Source organism: Myotis daubentonii, chromosome 18 (assembly GCF_963259705.1).
Source record: "Myotis daubentonii chromosome 18, mMyoDau2.1, whole genome shotgun sequence".
NCBI lineage: Eukaryota > Metazoa > Chordata > Mammalia > Chiroptera > Vespertilionidae > Myotis > Myotis daubentonii.
Genome location: NC_081857.1, coordinates 37,840,263 through 37,862,523, shown reverse-complemented (window position 1 = coordinate 37,862,523; position 22,261 = coordinate 37,840,263). Strand labels below are relative to the sequence as shown.

General features: G+C 39.0%; 2 protein-coding genes across 6 annotated transcripts in view; one reads left to right on the top strand and one right to left on the bottom strand.

Moving 5' to 3' along the window:
- Positions 1 to 22,261, top strand: part of LOC132221370 (acidic mammalian chitinase) — a 147,592-nt gene that overhangs the window by 9,356 nt on the left and 115,975 nt on the right. The gene's annotated exons all lie outside the window — the stretch shown is intronic.
- Positions 479 to 12,439, bottom strand: LRIF1 (ligand dependent nuclear receptor interacting factor 1). 5 transcript variants are annotated; one of them, XM_059674639.1, is made up of 4 exons: positions 11,963 to 12,433; positions 3,902 to 5,414; positions 2,484 to 2,741; positions 479 to 1,668 (listed from the first exon to the last, which is right to left on the bottom strand). In XM_059674639.1, the coding sequence occupies exons 1-4, from the start codon at positions 12,028 to 12,030 to the stop codon at positions 1,258 to 1,260; spliced, it is 2,250 nt and encodes a 749-aa protein (XP_059530622.1). In that variant the 5' UTR covers positions 12,031 to 12,433; the 3' UTR covers positions 479 to 1,257. The 5 variants fall into 5 exon arrangements, with proteins under 5 accessions (XP_059530622.1, XP_059530623.1, XP_059530624.1 ...); XM_059674640.1 differs by having other exon boundaries at positions 3,902 to 5,406; XM_059674641.1 differs by having other exon boundaries at positions 12,327 to 12,431.

Below are 22,261 nucleotides of genomic sequence, written 5' to 3'. Positions count from 1 at the left end.
ATGAGGTTTAGTGTGGGGGTGGCAGTGATGAAAATATTCTAAAATTAGATGTCTATGTTGCAAACTGTGAATATAGTAAAAGCCACTGAAGCATATACCTTAAAAGAGTGAATTTTATGATACATAAATTATCCCAATAAAACTGTTACAAAAAACAAAAGGCAGGAGAATCTAGTTGATGATCACTTTGTATTTGTTCTGATCTACCACCAAAATTTAACAGCCATTTGTGAGAACTGAACTCACAACCTAGTTATGTGCCCTGAGAATATTAGAAAATATTAAATGAATTATAATTATATCTTGAATAGTTCCTAATATATCAGTATTTTCTGTTTTCTATTTTGTCAATGTACAGGTTTTTATTTGACCTTACTTCTAGGGATTTGTTAATCATTTTTTTAAATAACCTTTTCTTCCTTCTCCCCTATCCCTCCCACCTTTCCAAACTCTCCAAAACAAAGATAACCAGATAGAAAACTGTTTGACTCTTTTAAGAAAAACCACATTCTACATTTTTAAAAAGTATTCAATGTGGCCATTGTTCACATTTACTTTTCACACAGTCCAAGTTACATATTTCGAAAAAGCAGCATTTGCCTAGAAATAGTAACATACCATGTTAAGCAAACAATACATTATATAGCCTGAATTCTAAAACTCATTTTGGATTATATGAAACTATTTTGTAAAAGATACAAAACAGGTATCCCTCAGTCTTGAAAAAAAATGTTTGAATTTTTAAATAATGCTGCTATGTTTTTATCATGATATTAAACAAATTTACAGTGGTGAGCAGAAGGTATCATCATTTCATGGGCAAAGAGACTAAGTGAGTATATATACAAGCCCAGTGGCAAAACTAAGTAAGTTTGGACTGATTTCCTCTCTTGGATTGTATAATTTCAATAGTATTCCTGAGCAATTTAGCTAAAGATACAAACAATAATAAAAATCCTGCACAAATATTCAAACTTGGGGGATTCTAGTTAAAAGTAACGAAACAAAAACATTACGCAAATTTTCCTTCCCAAAAAAAGTTTAAAAGAAGATTTAGATGGCCCATGTACATTATTGAAGTTATATGTGAATCAACCTTTTCTGCATTCCTTAAACAAAATTTTATAATCAACTGATGAAAAACCAAACTTCATATTCAATGACACTTTCAGAATGCATCTATAGTTAACTTAATGCAAAAACATCTGGTAAAAACAGAGCTAATTCACTGAAGTCTTTAAGTATGGCAACATTTTATTATTTTTGGTGCATCTTCTTACGCATTTCTTCAAGGGCTGCTTCTTTCTCTCTCAGCATTTGTTTAAGTCTTCTTATTTTTTCATCTCGAATGGTTTCTTCTAACTCTGGTGGTGTCATGGGAAAAATATCTTCAGTATAATTTCTGGTAAAGGAATGACTTTGTCCAAAATCTGCATTTGAACTCAAAGCAACTTTCTCCTGATTTTCACGGGTACAGTGTTCTACCTCAGTTCTTTCTTCTCTGGTTTTATTGCAGCTTGTAACAATGTTATGGTGTGATACATCTGAAGTTGGTAAAATATAGCTAATTCCTCCATTTAAAGCTGTGTTATAAGCACTCTCGGTTTTTCTCTTCTTTGCGTGATCCATCTTCTTAACGGTTTTTGCTTTTCTTTTCTTATCAAAACCCTGTTGCAATGTTGAGTACAATTCCAATGGAAAAGCAAATTATTAGTGCCATATATAGAGTGTGTGCTCTGAAATTTAACAAGTTTAAAGATACAAATATACAGCAATTAAATTCAACTCAACAAAATATATTGAGAACAACTACCGCAAGAGATTAATATTTATGGTACCAACTAGCAATATCGTAATGATTTTCATTGAGAATAAATTGCTGAATTCACATTTTCCTGCTTATGTTAAGTATTAGAATCTATACTGATCTACCACCAAAATTTAACAGCCATTTGTGAAGAACCTGAGAATTGATTTACATTTTTTTCCCCCATTTGCATGGTAGGCACATACTAAAGATTTTCATTGGGAAAGATAGACTGATCTCTGATCTTATAAGTAGAGTGACAGAAGACAAAGTTACAGGGATGCTTCTTTTCATCATTATTGACCATGTAGATTTCTAAAGATGTTAGTAGTAAGAGTAATGTTGCAATAAACATCTGCATGCTTATATTTTTTCCTACACTTGGATTATTTATTTTAGATAGGGTCTTCAAAGTAGTAGAATTAAAAAGCTATGGCCATTTTCTTATAATTTTATGATGAAAAAATAAACAGTAGGTGAATAAAAACACTTGAAACAACACCATTAACTAACCATGGATGCATTTTTACCTATGCATATATAGTTCTTTTTAAAACCATCTTGGTATAATACATATATATGCAAAGTTGGTAACTAATTTATATTAAGACATAAAAAAATTAATACACTCATGTCTCTTTGGAGTACCTACAAAGAATACTTTAAAATCTATTACCTGTTTTCTCTCTTCCTCCTTCACTGTAAACTTTGTCTCATTGTCACTCTTCACCAAACTCTTAAAGGAATCAAAATCTCCAGCACCCAAATGGTCAGGAATCCGAGTAAGTCTTATTCTCAAATCTTTAGTAAGACCAAATAGCTTTTTAAATTCAGCATCAGTCTTCAGATATGCCTTATTGCTTCTTCCTTGAGCATTTTTGTCATTTCTTTCTTGAGCACCTTTTTGTAATGTTGATGCCATCTCATTCTGGATCTGAAATTAGAAAAAGAAAACACACAAACAATACTACCCATTACTTAAGCTATTTTATCAGACTGGTACCTAAATGATTTCCTCATCTTACTTCAAGCATGCTTTAAAGTCCTCAATGGTTGGTTTGCATTACCCTTGCCTTACCATCACACTCGAAAAACTGAACTGAGTCAAATAAATAAGAAATGTTTCCATGCAATTTCTTATTTATTTCACTTTCTTGCACTAGAAAGGTTACTCAATTCTCAAACAACTGAAATGAGAACACACACTAATGACAAGTTAAAAATAATCTAAGTGACATTAATTAGAAATTGTAGTCGTCTGAAAAAGTCTTATGCCTTTAACCAATCTTATAGTCAAATCAGAATTTACTTCCTTATATCTCTGGAGTTCAATAAATTCTGTACTGAAAGAAAAGAAACACTGACATGAAGTAGACTTCTAAGTAAGAAAAGGGTGGGTACAAATATTTAGTGAGCACAGAAACACATATCTTAAGTAGAACAGAAAGATTCCTATGTGGATATGATGGATAATTGGATGCAGAGTCAGAAAGTAGGGCTAAAAAAGGGGGGGGGGGAATTTATCTACTAAAAAAATTATTCAATCAAAGATGTTGATAAACCCTATTCCCACAAATGACTTAAAAGGTATTGTATGGCCCTGTCCTACCCCTTCCACCATCTACCTTTAAAAAAATTGACATATATACCACCACAAAACAAACCCCCTAGCTATTCTATATGCATAATATTGATCTTTTCATTACTAAAAAGTAGGCTATTAAATATATATGTATACATGTATATGTATGCATGTGTGTACAAATGTATGCATGCATGCACACATAATTTTACTAAGCTTTTAATTCACATTATCCTTTTCCAACTCTTCTAAACCCTGTTGCTCTGTGATCTTGTTTGACTTCGTTTTAAAGATTTTGCATGACAAGACAAAGACACAGCTTGGTCTCAATTATATTCCTCCTCAAACATTTCCTTCAGATAAAAGCTTTGACTTAGCATTCACATGTGTATGGTGTGCGTGATGGAGGATGGGAGGAGAGGGGAGAAAGGTATGCTAGATAAACTTTGAGAATTAAAAGAAGAAAACTTTTCTATACAGATAAAAAGAACACCCTGACATGGGAAAATTACCTTTGGTTCTTGGTCTCTGAAAACACACTCTTGTGAAGTAATACTTGTTGCATCAATAGAGGAACTTATTTTCTCTATGCTCTGGATGATATTTTCTTTTGGGGGGGCATTTTGTCCTGTACTAAATCCATTTGGAAAGTCTGCCTTTAGGAATAAAGTCTTACTCTGTTTTAAGTAGTTAATGGGTGGGTTCAGATTATTTGGGTGTAGGATAGAAAGAGATGGTGTCTCCACTTTTTTATTCTTCTCTGCCCTTAGATTGGCCATGGAAGCAAGCTGGGTGTTTGAAAATGATTTTGTCTCCATCTGGGAAGATTTATTTTTTGCCAAAACAAAGTTTACAACCTCTCTGGATAGTTCTGTTACTGGACTTGGGCTCACTATCTGTGATATATCTTTTCTTGGTGGAATATCAGGAGAAACAGAATTCTGTTGATCAATTTGTGATGACAAAACATCTGTCCCCTTTTTAGCCAACAGATAGATTTTCCCATTACACATAACCAACGCATTATCTTTAATAGGCATACTTTTGGATTGTGCCCCACTAGGACTGCTGGTACTCAATGGTGGCATCTTTATAGTATTACCTCCCACACTTTTCTTTTCTACAAAACTTTTTAAAATCTGTGAAGCTACATTATTTGAAGACTTAACAGGAACAAGAGATGGAGTACAAGGTTGTCGATTTTCTTGAAAAATCCATTTCACTGGAGCAGCTTGAGAATGCTGACCACTTTTTAATTGTGTCTCTTTTGCAACATTCATTGGAATTTGTGTGGCATTTAGTATCACTGGCTTTGCTATTTCGGTAACAGGTTTTGGATAAATGTGTTGAAAGTTCTTGGTAGCTACATTTTTCACTGTTTTTACAGGAGATACATAAATAACGGAAGGTATTTGGGAGGCCTCAACTGTTCCTGAGGTGCTTGTGGTTGCAGTTGCAAGTATCTTTTGCTGAACTGAAGGAGGCAATGATGTCGCCGGTACCGATTTCACTTCGGCATGGGCTGGAATCTGTAAATGATGCCCAGAGGGCAAAACTGGAGGTTTCACAGTCATTGGGAGGCTCTGAGTATTTACTAAAATATAAGATGAATCATTTTGTGTTGAGGAGGAAGAAACAGCCAATGGTTGCATGGTGAGTCCATCAATTTTTACACCATGACTCTGAACTTTAGAAACTGATGAGGTAAAAGTTTCAGTTCCCACAGTAGTAACTCTAACTTTTTCTGCTGTATCTACTGTTCTTGTAAATAAATAGTTTGAAGAACTGGCTGGCTGAAAAATGGGCAATTGAGTTGTTGATGAACTTGTGGAAGAGCTGGAAATCTGAGTCTGAAAAGTAACTTGAACTGGGCTTCCTGTATTCCCTTTCAAAGCATCAGACACAACTGAAGATTGAACTAGTGGTATAAGATTTCCAGAGACATTAGGAATTGGAAGTAATTGCAGAAGATTTTTTCCATCCGAGCCAATCGTCTGAACTACTTGGTACATGCAGCCTGAAACACTTAAAAGAACATGAGTAAATAAATACAACATACTACAATGACACATACATTTTATTTAAAACCAAATTATTTTCAAATATTTATATATAAAATATAATAAAAGTATATCATTTGTCACTTTGATTTTTCAAAGTGAAATATTACAAAGTAAAAGTTTTGAAAAAGTCAAAGAAATTATCATAACCTTTAGATTTCACATGATTAGACAATACATATAAGATAGGAACATTTACCCTAAAACTGTATTTCCTACTGTTTTACCCTATATAAAATTATGTCTACTAGAATATGCACCTCAAACTATTAGCATCCCTCCTCCTTTTCCTTGAATTCTTTCCTCTTGACGGCCTCCTTTATTTTTATTGACTAGACTTCTCATTTCACTTCCATTTATGCTTATTCTATTTCCCTCACTCTTCCCAACCTAATCTGTTGTGTTCTTCCCACTGACAATGACTTCCAAGTTCTACTGTTAGCCATTTTTCTTATGCTAAGGCATCTCTTATGGTAATACCTTGGTGTGCCACATTTTCAGAGACTAAGCTGAGTTACTCTTGTGGGAACCATTTTCTTCTTTGATTTATTGTCTCAGCACATCTGAAGTTTGGTGCTAAACAGTCCTTGGTATGGCAATTACTCATATTAGTTCCGACTGCCTACAAATTCATATATAACTGCAATGTCATTTTAGCTGAATGGTTTTCAATGAACATGGAACACATTTGAAAGTAACTTTTTACAAATTTTTTATTTACTTATTTTAGTAATTTTTTTTCATCTAACCAATTTTGATCAGATATTTATGAGCTATTTTTTAGTACAGATTGTAAGATTTTTTAAAAATCCCGTATCAATCACTGTATAATCAATTATTTATAAATTTCTTGAATGCAGGCACCTCAACCTATTTACATCTAAAACTACCTTTCAGTTCCTTAAAATACCAAGACCTCATGGAACTCAAGGCCATCACACATACTGTTTCTCTACCTAGGCACTCCTCTCCCACCCACATTAACTCAAGTCTCAGCATAAATGATACTTCCCAAGTATCTGACCACCTTAATTATCCTTCCCCTCCTTTATAGTCTAAAATACTACACCTGCTAATTTCCTTCATGGTACATATCACAAGTTGTCATCAAGTTTTAATTAATCTCGTGCTCAATTCTAGCAACATGAGTACAGAGTCCATGTCCTATAAAACCAGTGTGCCCTTATATGACTAGGATCAAATAAAGAAAAAAATGTAAGGGCAAAAGAGTTCTCAAAAGTGTAAAGCTGTGTATTACTGCATATACTAGTATGTGTTTTTAAACCTCAGGTATTAATAAAAAGCAAAGCCAAAAATTCTATGCATTCTAGAAAGCACTGGAACTCAGTTTTGCCTTTCTCTAACCCAAAATAACATTAACGGCAGCTTACAAATATTTAAAACAGATTTCTGGTTACTTGATATTGCTTCAATAGGTTATATTTACTTTTAGTAAGTAAAAAGTTAATCTCTAAAGAGAAGCACAAACATAAAGTATAAATTCCCTGCATTCAGGGCTTGAAGGGGAAAACCAACTTCATCACCTTCCCACCCCCAAAAGTACATATAAACTGGATCAGAACTTAATGTCTGCTATGGTTCAGGCACCAGCCTCAGTTATAGGGAAAGAGTCAATAAAAAAGCCTTTGGACCTCCCTGATTTTATATAGTCCACAAGCTAAGAATGGTTTTTAAATTATAAATGATTTCTTTTAAAAACTCACAATATTTTTGTGATGTGAACATTTTGAGATTCAAATTTCAGTGTCTGTAAAGTTTTATTAGTACACAGATTCACTCATTTTTTCCATGTCCTGTATATGGCTGCATTCCTGCTGCAACAGTAGAATAGAGTGTGCAGGAGGTAGCCAATCAATGATTCTTTCCCATCATCGATGTTTCTATCTCTCTCTCCCTCTCCCTTCCTCTCTGAAATCAATAAAAATATATATTTTTAAAAAGTTTGTTTTCTTAAAGAACATATTCTGCTAGCTAAAGTCAGAACTAAAACTAGAATCTTATTCTGCATCCCATGCTCTAGTTTGGTCACTTAAAAAGAAAAATCAACAGGCTAATTATCTTAAACCAGCTGGGTTTGAACTGGGAAAATAATACAGTTTAAGGCTTTAAAAGAGAAAACAGGAATAATCTTGGAAAGATTATGGGCTTCTAATCTTGGCTCTTCCAATTACTAGTTGATTGGTAAATTTACTTAACCTCTTTGAATCTCTGTCTCATCATCTGTAAAATGGGAAAAATGGGTTTGCTATGAAAAGTAAATGAAGGAACTGGCTGGGATTATGATAAGCACCCAATATATGCTAGTTATCATCCTCCATTAAAATATATGATTGGTGCCCAAGAATAAGCAAATGAATCAGATAGTTTTGAAAATGTGAGAAATTTAATAAAAAGGTATGAGAGCTTTAATAAAAGGTATACTAAACATATTTACAATATTATGTAACTGACATTTTTATAATTCTAATACTGATGTGAAGCATTTACATATTAGAAATGGAATAGCAATATTGCAGGCTAATGAACATTTTGCAAAATATATTTTTTCAACTATTAGGAGACCTTTTTGCATCTTACTACCTATGATTTAACTTTCATATACATATATAATATACATAAATACATAATGTAATAATGTATATGTATATATGTATACATACATATATATATATTAGAATCTATTATAAATAGCCCACCAAGGTGGGTATTGCTGTTCCTATTTTATAGTTGAAAAAATAGAGGTTTAATAATATTAAATAATTTATTCAGAAATAGATGCTCTCTTGGGCAACTCCATCCATTTTTTGTTTACTTTAGCCTAACAGGGTTCAAAAATTCAACTGTATTAAATTGTTTTAAATTGAGAAATTAATGAAAAATTAACTGCTCCAGATATCCTGCAATGGTATGTCTGTCTGTCTGTCTGTCTGTCTGTCTCTCTCTCTCTCTCTCTCTCACACACACACAGACACACACACAATCACAAAAGAAAACATAATAATACCTACACTGTAAACAAAATACACTCTGAACTCACAATGGAGCATTATCTAACCAAAGAAAGCCACCTGCTAAGGACACTCGTTTTAACTCCCCATTTAAGAACAAAGGGTTAAGGGCGGATAGAAGCCAATTGACAATCACATGACATCCTAATTCCTATTATTATAGGATGCATTATCATAGGCTTTTATTATAATACCTCTAAGCTGATGATTCACATCTTTATTTTCAGCTCTGAGCCTGAGTTTCAGATTCAAATGTCTCTCAGATGGCTTTCCTGGGGTGTTCATCTCAATTTACCAATATCTACCCAGAAAACTGGCATCATAATTGATGGTCTTTTCTTTGTGTCAATTCACTGACAAGGTCTATTTTCCCTTCTATATTCTTTGAATCCAACCCTTACTTTACATCAGGCAATTCAAGCCCAAGCATCTCTGAAAGGACAACTAATATAGAATCTCTAGATGCCTGATCCATCGCCCCCAAATCCATACTAACATTGTTTATCTAAAATGTACAGGTGACCATGACAGTCCTTTTCTTAAACCCTCTAATCTCCGAGAGATAGTCTATTCTCTTCAGCAGGGCAAACAGAATCAAACAATAAATGCCAATTGTTAGTAATAAGAGATACTGGCACTTTATTTTACCAATTCTCTCTGCCTAGACATAGCCTACATTCTTTTAATTTCTTGAATCTCACCCAAGGATATTTTTTTCCCCATTGATTTTTTTTTAGAGAGGGAGAGAGGGAATGAGGAAGGGAGTGAGAAGGGAAGAGAGACAGATAAAAACATAAATGTGAGAGAGACACATCCATTGGTTGCCTCCCACACACACCCCAATCGAACTTGCAACCCAGGTACATGCACTTGATGAGGAATGGAATCCCAGACTCACAGCCTTTCAATGTGCAGCCAATGCTATAACCACTGAGCACACTTGCCAGGGCACAGGCATTCATCTTTAATTTAATAGCTGATACTTACATTCCCCAACTCAACTGCTCCAGAAACCTTTCCTACAATTCCTATTCTCTATGCCCTCACAATATTCTGTGCACAACACTTAAAAAATGTAACACATCATCTCCCTTCTAGACTGTAAAGTTTTTCACAATCATGGCCCATATCCTATTTTTTAATTGGTCTCTCCATTTTGCACAGTCTATCAGAGTAGGCACTCACTGAATGCTACCAGATGTTTGAACTATACTGAGAGTAAGTATTGAACTAGGATATAAACCTAGGTCTCGATAACTCCACAGCTTACTTTCTTTCCACTATATTTTTCTGACTCCTGATTTGCTCTTTGTTAATAAAGCCTAAGTCAAAATAAACTTAATACCTACTATCACAAATATCTTCCAGATTTTTCCATTGTATACAATTAAATGTAAGTTTTACATTTTAAGCACTGATGAATTAGAAATATTTTAAACAATAAACTTTTTGTATCACATTAGTAAAAATATTATAAAAGGAAAGCAGTAACTCAAAAAAATTCACTTAACTATAGAAAAAAATCATAGCAATTTAAAGTTTATGAAAAAAATAAATGATTTAGTACCATAAAAAATATTACCAGAAAAGCAAAAACACTAAGTTCCAATAAAGAACTAACATTAATCAAATGTCTTACAAAATTCTATTTGGAATGCAGATTGTTACAAAACAGAATAGAAACTAGTATGCAACCAATAACCAAAGTGAATGGTTTGAGGAAAAAATGCATTTGAAGATGATGAAAGAATGCATAAATCAATGAGTTAATGAACGCCAAATGATTTATGAATGTAATAAAAACGTGATTCAATCGGTAATGTGTTATAAAATGCCAAAAATAGATAGCCAACAGGTTAGAAACAGGATTAAAAAGTTAAAGTATACAAAAATGCAAAGTTCTTACTCTATCTTATTTCTGATATTAAAAACAAGTGCAATCCTGAAAAAAACTGAGTTAAGTTAGGTTAAGTCAGATGTCATCAATATTCAGATACTAAAACAAGGTAGAAGACAAAGTTATTAAAAAATAATCCTACTTCTGCATATCCATACAGAGCACTGCCTCTGCCACTCTATATCCAACTTCTACCAAAAATAACCCAATAAGGAACATAGATATACAAAAGCTGACTCTTTTGATGATTTGAAATACAATGCAATAGTTACTTCTTGGCAGTTCTTCAAAATTATACTTTCAGCTCACCCCGTTTAGTGGCGGTCTCATTTTAGAATATTACGCATGTCTTTTAAAAGTCTTTATTACAAGTTAGGTTTTGAATCTACTTATAATTAAAGGAAACCTACTTCATGGGCCACAATTTGTACAGAAGGTATATTCTTATAACATTTTAACAGTGCTTTTCTATTTTTCCGGCTTTACATATATTTACTCTTTTAGTCCTTAACCTATCTCTAAGTGGTCATATTTAAATAACGAAAACTGAGGTGCTTAGCCTCATGAAGCTAGCACTACACCTAGGCAGTTTGATTTTCTTCATAAATTCTCTTCCATGAGTTTTACATCTTAACTTCCATGTTTCCTTCTTCACATTTTCCTTCTGCAGAGACCCATTAACTTTTTCTCACCACTCATTCATTATACGTCCACTAACCATGGCGTGAACAACTTCAAATATTCTACCGGAGCTAACAGTTTTGTTTCCGTTTCATTTGTCGATTAACAGAAGCTTCAAAAAAAAAAACACCCAAAAAACAAAAACACCCTACTGAGTCAGGAATAAACGATTTTCTAAATTTACGAACAAGTATGTCTTTAATACTGGAACCTCCCTACATCAAATACAGTTTTTACACAGATATCCAGTTAGAGATGGCATTCGCACTACCCCTGCTTCAAATACGCTGTTCCAAAAGATTGATTTTACAGGAGCATTTCCAGGTTTTCCTTTTTTTTTTTTCTTTCTCTCCAAATAACGCTGTTCTTTGAAAATTTAAAATATTCGATTCCCTTATTCTAGAAAAAATTTTCGGTTCTGAATTTATATACTCTTATCAATGACACAAATCTATCCTCTCCTCACTCTTAAAATTACGGCTATTTTTCACTGAAGGTCCAGCGCCACCTGGGTTGCACTTGCTAATCCGCGCAGATCGCTGCCTTTTTTTTTTTTTTTTTTTTTCCTGCGAGTGCGCGAGAACCTTCCAGAAGGGTTTGGTCACACAGGAGCGTCGGCCATGTTGGTTTTCCTCTCCCGTGGAGCTCTATTCTTTCCGCCTATGAAATCGGAGAAGCCGGCCGGGGCGGAGGCTGCCTGCGAGAGGCTCTGAGGAGGGTTTAGGTTCCGAGAAGGGCGCGCTCTAAGGGCTCTGACCGCCAGGGAGCCGGCGCGTCGGGAGCTGCTCCCGCTGCGGGGCGCGCCCCTCGGAGCCGCGGCGACAGGAAACGACGGCCGACTCGACATCCTGCTAAGAGACGGGCGCGGGGCGGGCGTGTCCCGCGAGACTGGCAACCTGTACTTACCAGGGCGAGGCGCTGCCTGGCTTTTCCTCGGCGGCTTTCAAGAAGACTCCCTGTAGGTTATTGGACATTTTAGAGGGGAGGGAGGGACCAGCGCGTCCAAGAGAGTGGGCAGTGTGGGGCCGGGGTCCTCCCAGGGGCGAGAATCAGAGCGACAAAATGCGGGGCGGCAGTTGCCCCGGAGCAACTCTGAAGGGGTTCGAAGCTGAGAGGACGACAACGGCGAGTTCTCCACAGCGCGTAGCTCCGAGCCTCGGAGGGAGGCGGCGCGGCCACCGGAAACAGGAAGAATGGACGCCGAGGACCGCGACGGCCGAGCCCCAAGCTCAGAGAGAACCAGCCCGAGTCCCCGCCCCCCGAAGCTTACCGCTTCGCTCCGGAGCCTCTCGGAGTCGGCGCAGGAGGTGTGGCCTGAATAGCACCGCCCCCAGCAGTGCCGGGTCCCCATGAAGACCGAAGCCGCCAGCCCTGGTACAGATCGGCGAGCGTCTCCCGGATCGTCATATCCGGTCGCCAAAGCGATTGGCTCGCTGAAGCCCCGCCTTTACAACGCGATCCAATCGCAAGTGACGTTTGGTATCTCTTCTTCCGGATCAAGGAACGAGTCACCAAAGAAATTTCTCCAGTTACCTACGCAAATAAAATGTTTCCGGGGTCAATTGTAAATTTTCTGCCTTGGTGTTCGCCTCTCGTGTAGCTTTTCCTCGCCGGCCAGACCTCGGAGGGCTCTGGGAATGCGCCCGCGCTGGCGGCCTGAGGACATTGTAGCCGCATGACTGCAGCCAGCGCCGTGTTACTGCTACTTTCGGAGCATTGATCAGTTAATTTCCTCTGCCCTGAAGATTTGCGTCTAGACTTAACCTCTTTCTGCACGCTCATGCCTTGGTCAGAATTATTTGTCATATAGCTAATTCATTCTCTGAAAGTTTCATTCCCCATATAGTTGGGGGTGTTTTGTTTTGTGTTGTGGGTTTTTTGCATCTTTATTTGGATCTCCATAGAAAAGATTTTCAGAAGTCTCTCGATTCCTGTCATTCGATCACATATCCAAGAAAGGCTCAGTCCTTGGTTTAAGGGGTAGACCGTGTGGTTCAGCTGGGGCTGGAAGGAGGGTGTGGGAGAGTGGTTTAAAGACCCAGTTTTATTAGGTGCAGACTGTGCCTATATAAACTGACTCACTGTTTAAATTCAGGAGACTGACAGAAGGCAGCCAATTTTAAAGTTTATGTCGATCTTTTAAACATGTTGGCTACTCATTACCGTACCTCAGCGAGCTGACACTGATTAGAGAACTGTGTCCTGGTACATTAACACGTTAAGCGCCAGGCCTGTTTTGTCTTCCTTTGCGTTCAGCCCGCGTTACCCGATTTCCCGGATATGCTGGCGGCAGGAGGCTGCAGGGGTCCAAACGGAAAGTACAGTGTCAGTCACCGCTGACTGACATGGCGCTTGCCCTGTTCACAGAAAGCACGCCCTAGCCGGTTTGTGTCAGTGGATAGAGCATCCGCTGCTGGCAGACTGAAGGGTCCCGGGTTCGATTCCGATCCAGGGCAGATAGGTTGGGTGCAGGCCTGATCCCCAGCCCTGGTGGAGGCATGTGGAAGGCAACCAGTGGATGTGCCTCTCTCACTTGATGTTTCTCTCTCTCCCTGCCTTCCACTCTCTAAAAATCAGTGGAAAAATATCCTGCCCTAGCCAGTGTGGCTCAGTGGATAGAGCGTCAGCCTGTGGACGGAAGGGTCCCAGGTTCAAATCCAGTCAAGGGCATGTGCCCGGTTCCATCCCCAGAAGGGGGTGTGCAGGAAGCAGCCGATCAATGATTCTCTCTCATTGATGTTTCTGTCACTCTCTTCCTCTCTAAAAATCAATAAAATATATATATATGATGAAAAATATCCTTGGGTGAGGATTAACAACAAAAACATACCAGAAAGTAATACTTTCTAACTAGTCTTCACTCCTTGGTACCCTTTTCGGTCCAACATGGAGGCTGACTCAACAGACCAGGCGCTAGGAGCAGGTCCAACGTTGAGGCTGAGGTGGACACCGCAAACCGGTTCAACATTCAATCCCTTCAATTAATTTGGACCAGACTGTTTGAATTCCAAAAATAAAATTGGATTAAAGGTTAATATCAATGATATAGAATCCTGTGTGTGTAACTGGCATTTATCTTTCAGTCAAATAGCTCCTGTACTAAAGAGGGAGTCGGTGGTGAGCCCTAATACTCTCTTGGTTCTGATCATGCTCTTACCTGTGAAAGCAAAATTAAAAGCTAACCCATTTTTGCTTGTTCCATTCATCTTACCATTTATTTCTTTTTAAAAAGAATTTTTTTATTGATTTTTTTTAGAGAGAGAGGAAGGAAGGGGAACAGAGAGATAGAAACATCCACGAGAGCAAAACCTCATCAATCAACTACCTCTTGCATGCCCCCTACTGGGGATTGAGCCCAAAACTCGGGGAATGGAAGCAGCCACCTCTTGATTCATGGGTGGATGCTCAACCACTGAGCCACACCAGCCAGGCTTACCATTTATTTCTTACCTTTTGCAGTTTGGCTTCTCATGTCCCTCATCACTTCCTATAAATCAAACTCACTGTCACAGATTGGGTTCTCTGGGAAACAAACTCTTGCAATGGACTTTAGTATGCAGGAAGTTTATTAGGGATCAGAATCTGTGGAAGGGAAGGAGAGGAGGCAAAAATGGGCAGAGGGATAAGTTAGATTGTGATGCCCAGTCTTAACAATGCCGTAGCCTAACCCACATTTCTAAAACTGGAGTAAACTTTCTTTTTTTTTTAATTTTTTTTTTTTTGAGAGAGAGGAAGGGAAAGACAGAAATATTGATGTGAGAAACATCAATCAGTTATCTTCCTAGAATGCATCCTGACCCAGGGATCAAACCCACAACCTAGGTATGTGCCCTGACCAGGATCAAACCCGCCAGCTTTTGGTGTATGGGATGATGCTCCCACCAACTAAGCCGGAAGTAAACTTTCAAAGTTTTTCCCAGTGGGGATTCGGGTTTTTCCAAGGAAGGTTGTAGGAGCTTAGGCACTGAGCATCTCTTTAACCAAGGCAACTACTCAAGGAGGCTGATAACTGAGGCAAGTCTGCTGGCAGCACTCCAGTAAATGGTGAAATAAGACCTTCATTCCTAAAGGGGGGTCAGGGAGATGCATCACAGCATCCACTGTACTCATTAAGTCACTCATTCCAGCGGTTGCAATTAATGTTTATCTCCCATTCATTCAAATCTTCCCTCAGTAGCATTTTTAATTATTTTTTACTCTTTTTTTCTAAATATATTTCTTTATTGATTTCAGAGAGGAAGGGAGAGAGAGAGAGAACCATCAATGATGCGAATCAGTGATCTGCTGCCTCCATCATGCCCCACACTGGGGATTGAGCCCCGCAACCCAGGCATGTGCCCTTGGCCGGAATTGAACCTGGGACCCTTCAGTCCACTCTATCCACTGAGCCAAACCAGCTAGGGCTATTCTTTTACTCTTGATGCTATTGGCAATATACTTTCTTGGTTTTTATCCTACTTAAAAAATATATATATATATATATATATATATATATATATATATATATATATATATATATATATTGATTTCAGAGAGAGGAAGGGAGAGGAAGAGAAAAATAGAAACATCAATGATGAAAGAGAATCACTGATCAGTTGCCTCCTACACGCCCCCTACTGGGCATGTGCCCTGACCAGGAATTGAACCATGACCTCCTGATTCATGGGTTAACACTCAACCACTGAGCCACACTGGGCTCCTCTTATCTTTTTGTCTATTCCTAATCAGTCTCTTTTGAGGATTATCCCTCCCTTCTCAGCCATTAAATAAGAAAGTTCCTTAGATCTTGGTTTTTGATCCTAGTATTTTTCTTCAAGTGTCTTGTTTTCTTCCCCAAGTTATTTTAACCATTTCCATGGTTTCAATTACCATTTCTACCTATTATACACTAGCCAACACTTACATAATACTATGTGCAAGTACTATTCTAAGTGCTTTGCAAATATTAACTCATTTACTCTTGACAACTATAAAAGTTATTTATTACATGCAGATGAAGAAAGCAAGGCACAGAGAATAACATAGCAGCGTGGTTGAAGGGATGAGAGTGAGACCAAAAAGAAATTAAAGCATACTAAAATACAGAGCTAAAAATAGAGTGAAAAATTTAAGCAACAACTGGCAGGAGTGAGTAGATTGATAATTCAACAAATGTAGATATGTAGATGATGATTTTATACAGACAGCTGTGAGAAATTAATAGTTTAAGCAGACAAAAATAAGCATAGTTATCAAATTCCTAAATAATACAACAAACCAGTTCAAGCTATTAGATATGTAAATAACTCTCCACTCATCAGATAGTTCAGATTCTTTTTGAGTGCATAGAATATGTATAAAAATAAATTGTATATTAGCTAGAGCTCTAATAGTACCAAAGGAGAAATACTATACAGACTGTTTTTCCAACCATAAATTGATTAAATTAGATGATATAAGGAATGTCTTTTAGACATTTAGAAACTAAATAACCTATTACTAAAATACCCTTGGATTGAAGATGAAATCATAATGGAAATTAAGTGACTTGAATTTGTCATAAAGTAAGGTTAAAAACAGATGAGGTAAGCATTTAATTCAAGACATATTGAAAAAAGTGGTGCTTGCGAATTGCTTATTGGTATCGAGAAGCTTCCACACACACATTGGGATCAGGTCCTGGGACCTAATTTAGTAGGTGTCAGTGAAGTGAGATTTGCTATAATGGCCCTGGCTCATGAAAATATGATTTTTGGAGAGAAATGATACAAAAAGGGAGCGGGAAGAATGATGAACCTTTGGTCCCTGAATGGCCACCCAGTCACCCATGATATGCAACTACACCTGCACTGAAATCAGTTACTAAAGCTAAGAGTTACCAATGGAATTTAGAAATGGTAGTAGTCCCAACTCCCAAGGCTATAGAAGGAAATACAAAATAATAAGAAGCATACTAAATATACAATTCCCTGGTTATTATCTGCAATAGCCACGAAGAAAAGAAAAGAGGGATTCCAAGATGGCTGTGGCGTAGATGGAAGCTACACTTACCCGCTCCTGGTTCCAAATCAGATTTACAGCTAAATTACAGAGCAATCAACCTGAATAACCAAATAAACCTAAAATATTATAACCAAGGATTTACAAAAGAAGTCACATGGATACCGGTAAGAAGGGGACATGGGAAGGGATGGTCCCACACCCACATGTGGTGGCTGAGAAGCCAGAGTGACATCTCCACTGCAAAACTCCCTGCCCCTCCTGAGCGTGGGGTCTCCACCCCCTGCAGGGGAACCAACTGAGAGCAACAGAGATGGGAAGAGGAGCCTGCATAGCATCTGGTGGTAAAAATCATGGGGATTCAGTCTGCCCGGAAAAGAAGGGAATCTGCTAGAGACCCAGATACCAAGCACCAAGGTCAAGCACTCCTGTTACAGTACTAGTCTGGGAAGTGCACTGCCCAGTCCTCCACCTACTGGTGACACCACTCTGTTGTGCTCTGGTCCTGCGGAGGGGTCTGCAGGTGGCACCCAGCAGGGACCTCTGGGATGCTCTTTTTCTGGAGAAGCTCTGGGTGGAGACTCAGGCAGTGATTGAACTGGGTAGCTTAGGAAAGGGGACCATTCTCCCCCACCTGGAGTGCACAGCTGCCCCCTCCCCCCACCTGCTGAATCACTTGGCCTGACCTACTCCCTGTGGCCTCACACTGCTGAGTCCAGTCACACAGGGGGGTGGTTAGAGAGCTGTGCAGAGCTAGGAGTTTCAAAGCATCATCTCCCATGGAGACTTTTGTCCCTACCCTGGAAGGGGAAGAAGTGTCTGCCCCCCTCCTACACACTATTAGGATCTGCCCTCCCAAGTCCTGTTAGCTCCACCCTGCTGAGCTCAGTTCCTAGAAGGGAAGGGAGAACTGCTCAGAGCTGAGGCATTTGGAGTATGTCTCCCTCAGAAGCTATTGTCTGGGACTGGGATGAACCCCTAACAGGAGACTCCTTTGATCTGTCCCCCAATCCTCTGTGGCTCCAACCTACTGAGCTTGCTCCTGCAGAGGGGTTGGCTGGCTGCATTCAGCCTGAACATGCAGTGCACACCTCCTCTGCCACCCTACCCACTATGGGAGGGAGTGGACTGCGGAGAGGCACTTGGTAGACTAGTATTGCTGCCAGCAATATGGACCAGCACAGTGGCCAAATCTAAGGTCCCTTCAAGAGAAGGTAGAAATAATAGCTGAGGGTAAGGGGATGCATAAGTGGGTAAAGCATGAGGGAAATCCAACATTTTATCAATACCTCAGGAGAGGTTGAGAGCAAAATAATATGGTGTCTTAGCTCAACTAGACCAGATGTCTGAGTGGGTGAAGCCACCGCTGCTGAGACCACCCCTGCTTTTGGAACCTGACAGGGCTGAATGGCAGCCGGCAACCTGTTGGGGTCCAGCCCCAGCAGGTCCAGGGGTTCCCAAAGGTGTGGATGGAGTTGGCGAAGAATGAAGGACATGGAGACAGCGTTCAGTTGATCATCATAGTGAGGTTCTCTCTGTATTGTCCTGTTACATCTGTATTTATACTATTTGATCCCATAAGCATGCCTCTATAATTACATCATGGTATGTTTTGGGTAACGTTCTACAGTTCCTTGTTTCTTATCTGACCTTTGCCAAAAATCCTGTCTCTATCTAGTTCTGTTGAGTTTAATCTTGTCTAGGTTAATCTCTGTGTTCCATTACAGGGGCTAGTCCAAGGTCACTGCTCTACTGATAGGCTACATGGAAGTGACTTAAGATTATCCTACCCAGTAAAGGTCATGTCCTCCCAGCCCCACTGCTTGCCTTTCCTGGGACTGCCCTGTGTCGGTGGGTCTCCAGGGGTATAGGCTTTGGTGCTTTCCCTGGTGGGCAGACCCCTGGGGATGCAGGCCCAACAAGTCCCAAATTTATTGCCAACAGTCTTAGTCCAAGTTCTTCATAAGTAGTACATGGTATTTCTGTAACACGAGGGGGGTTTACTGATTTATTCTCTTCCTTAGTCCTGTTAACCCCTAACCTGGGGAAACAACCTTTCTCAGGGAGGTGGTCCTGTTTAAAACACATAGCACTAAGAGGGGGAGCAAACATATGTCATATACGCCAGGTCCCTTGAAACATAAGCTGTGCAGATGTTTCTTCCCTGCAGCGACTGTGTCAAGCAGCAAGGGTGGATCGGCCTCCAGCAGCAAACGTGCGTGATCTTATCCTGGGAGACATTTTCATAGGAAGTGATGATTGACTGGAGAGGTATTAATGACTAAGTGAGGTTCTAGTGATGCGCCAGTATCTTTTAATTCATATAATTGTTTTGCTGTGAAGGATCTATGTTTGCAGACCAGGGGGTGGACTGCAATATTATAAGATATTTGGTTTTTAGCTACAGTTCTTGGCTCACAAGAATTTTCTAGGTGTCAAGAACTTTTTGTTAATAGAGTGATATTTGAGCCCCACCCCAGGGTGAGGGCTGGTTGTCAGGAGAACCAAGCATGTGATTAGAGGTTTGGAAATTTCAGTTCCCCACTCTCCGACCTCTAGGGAGACAAGAGGGGCTGGAAATTGAGCTCAGTTGCCAATGGCCAACGACTTAGTCAACCATGACTCTAATGAAGCCTCCATAAAAACCCAAAAAGACAGCTCACGGGTCCCTTTTTTTGGAGACCTTCCCCTTTGGGAAACCATGTGCCACCAGGCTGGTCTCCGCACCACACAAGGACAGATGCTCCTTTGCTTAGAGCAGTGGTTCTCAACCTTCTGGCCCTTTAAATACAGTTCCTCATGTTGTGACCCAACCATAAAATTATTTTCATTGCTACTTCATCACTGTAATGTTGCTACTGTTATGAATCGGAATGTAAATATCTGATATGCAGGATGGTCTTAGGCGACCCCTGTGAAAGGGTCGTTCGACCGCCAAAGGGGTTGCGACCCACAGGTTGAGATCCACTGGCTTAGAGCCTGTTGTATGATGTAATTTCAGATCCTCTTGTTTACGACTTAAGTGGAGTGTTTTCATCCACTTGTTTATGACAGAGAAGAAAAAAAAAGTTGCTTTTGATATAAGTATAAAGTAAGTTGTGCCAGGATGCTATCATTCTACATCTGTTGTCACTGAGAAGCAGCCAGCAGCCCAGACGCTGAAGGGCTCTGCTGGGGGCGTACTGATAAGAACTCCTGGAGAAGCAACTAAGGCAAGGGGATATTTACACTATAAATACTGAGCATTCCTGAGGGCTCTTTGAGGGTTCTGGTTTGGGTGAGGTGACTCTTCGCTAACCTAAACACTCTCCAAAGACCCTTGGGGCATTCATTCCTGGGTTGCCTAGGCATTCCCCCGGGACAGTGGTGATAAATCAAGCAGTGGCCTGTGACGAGATCATCCGCCTTACCAACACTGGCTTCTTCCTTCCCTAGTAACCCACTCTAGCAACAGGGGACTTCTTTTATGTTGGCAGCTGGAAGGCAGCTCTTTGGTTGTTTTCAAACTCTCTGAAGGGCCTACTCATCTAAAAAGGTATACCTGGCCTGGCCGGCATGGCTCAGTGGTCAAGTGTGGACCTATGAACAGGAAGTTACGGTTGGATTCCCTGTCAGGACATATGCCTGGGTTGTGGGCTCCATCCCCAGTGTAGGGTGTGCAGGAGGCAGCTGATCAGTGATTCTCTCTCATCATTGATGTTTCTATCTCTCACTTCCTCTCTGATATCAATTAAAAAAATCTTTCTAAATAAAAAGGCACACCTCTATTTGGACATAAATCCTTTCACCTTCCCTGGCCTGGAACAATAGTATGATTATTCTTTCTTTTGTTTGGAATATGTTATCACTTCACTGGGCTTATTAAGAGATATTATTCTGTATGCTATTGACTTGTGAAATTATTATAATTCTCATAGCAAACCTGTGCTAAATAAATTGTTGGCAAAGACAAAATCAGTCTCTGAGCATTATTTTTACTGCCGCCCCAAACAACACATAAACAAAGCAGGACCTCACCCCATGTATCCCATCTGTCTGTTGATTCATATCCTTTAATATCTTGTGTAACAAATTGGTAATCTAGTGAGGAAATGAGTTTTCTTGAATTCTGTAAGCTGTTCTAGCAAATTAATCAAACCCAAGGAGGGGACTGTGAGGACCTATCATGTGTAGCCAGTTGGTTAGTACAGGCAATACCCTGGACTTGCGATCGCCATCCTGCGATGGAGGGGGTTGTTGGAACCTCCAATCTGTTCTGGTCGGTCAGAAGCATAGGTAACAACCTGGGCTTGCAACTGGCATCTGAAGCGGGGAGCAATCTGGTGGGACTGAGCCCTTTACCTGTATAACATGATTCTATCTCCAGGTAGACAGTGTCAAAATTGAGTTGAATTCTCTGACAACAGCATGTCTGAGAATTGTTTATTGGCCTACACACACACATTGGAATTGGGTCTGGGAACCTAATTTACACACACATGGATACATATATGTATATTCATATGAAATAGGATTAGTAAAATATAAGCTACTCTATCCTTGTCAGAACAAGTTTTCTCAAGAGAACCTATTAATTCATTAACTTCAATATTTATAATTTTCCTTCCTAGGGTATCTAGTTCCTTTTCAATTGTTTGTCAATGGCATTTTGATACATATTTGTTTTTAACTAATTTTCTGTAATCGTATTTCTTTTATAGCTTGACTCTGTATCTAAACGATCTGAGGAACTTATTCCACTATCCATTGATTCTAATTATGATTTCTTGAAACTTTGTGCTAATTTTTGAGTCCTTTTAGGTTGCATTTGTGTTTAGAGAATTTTCATTTGAGAGTTTAAGTATTTTTAATCAAATTATTACTTACATATAATAAACTATAGAAATCTTAAGTACACAACTCAGAAATTTTTTAATTATGCATACATGTGTATAGCACATTTTCCATACCCTAGTAAGCTCCCTGCTGTATCTTACCACTCGATATCCCACCACTAAGGATAAGCACTATTCAGACTTTTATTGCTATGGATTAGTTTTGCTGGCTCTTAACTTTTATATAAAGAAAATTTAACAGAATATGCAGTCTTCTTTGCTCAACATCATGTCTGTGATATTTTTCCACGTTGTTGCATGCAGCAAGTTCATTTCTTTTTGCTATGTAATATCCCAATATATAACACCATAATTTATCTATTCTAATATGGGTAAATGTGTTTTTCTAGCT

Excerpts from the sequence above, each read along its gene's own strand:
- LRIF1 (XM_059674639.1), bottom strand. The coding sequence starts at position 12,030 with ATGTCCAATAACCTACAGGGAGTCTTCTTGAAAGCCGCCGAGGAAAAG. Across the intron at positions 5,415-11,962 it reads CCAGGCAGCGCCTCGCCCTG|TGTTTCAGGCTGCATGTACC; the intron begins GTAAGTACAGGT and ends TGTTCTTTTAAG. Across the intron at positions 2,742-3,901 it reads TCAGAGACCAAGAACCAAAG|ATCCAGAATGAGATGGCATC; the intron begins GTAATTTTCCCA and ends TTCTAATTTCAG.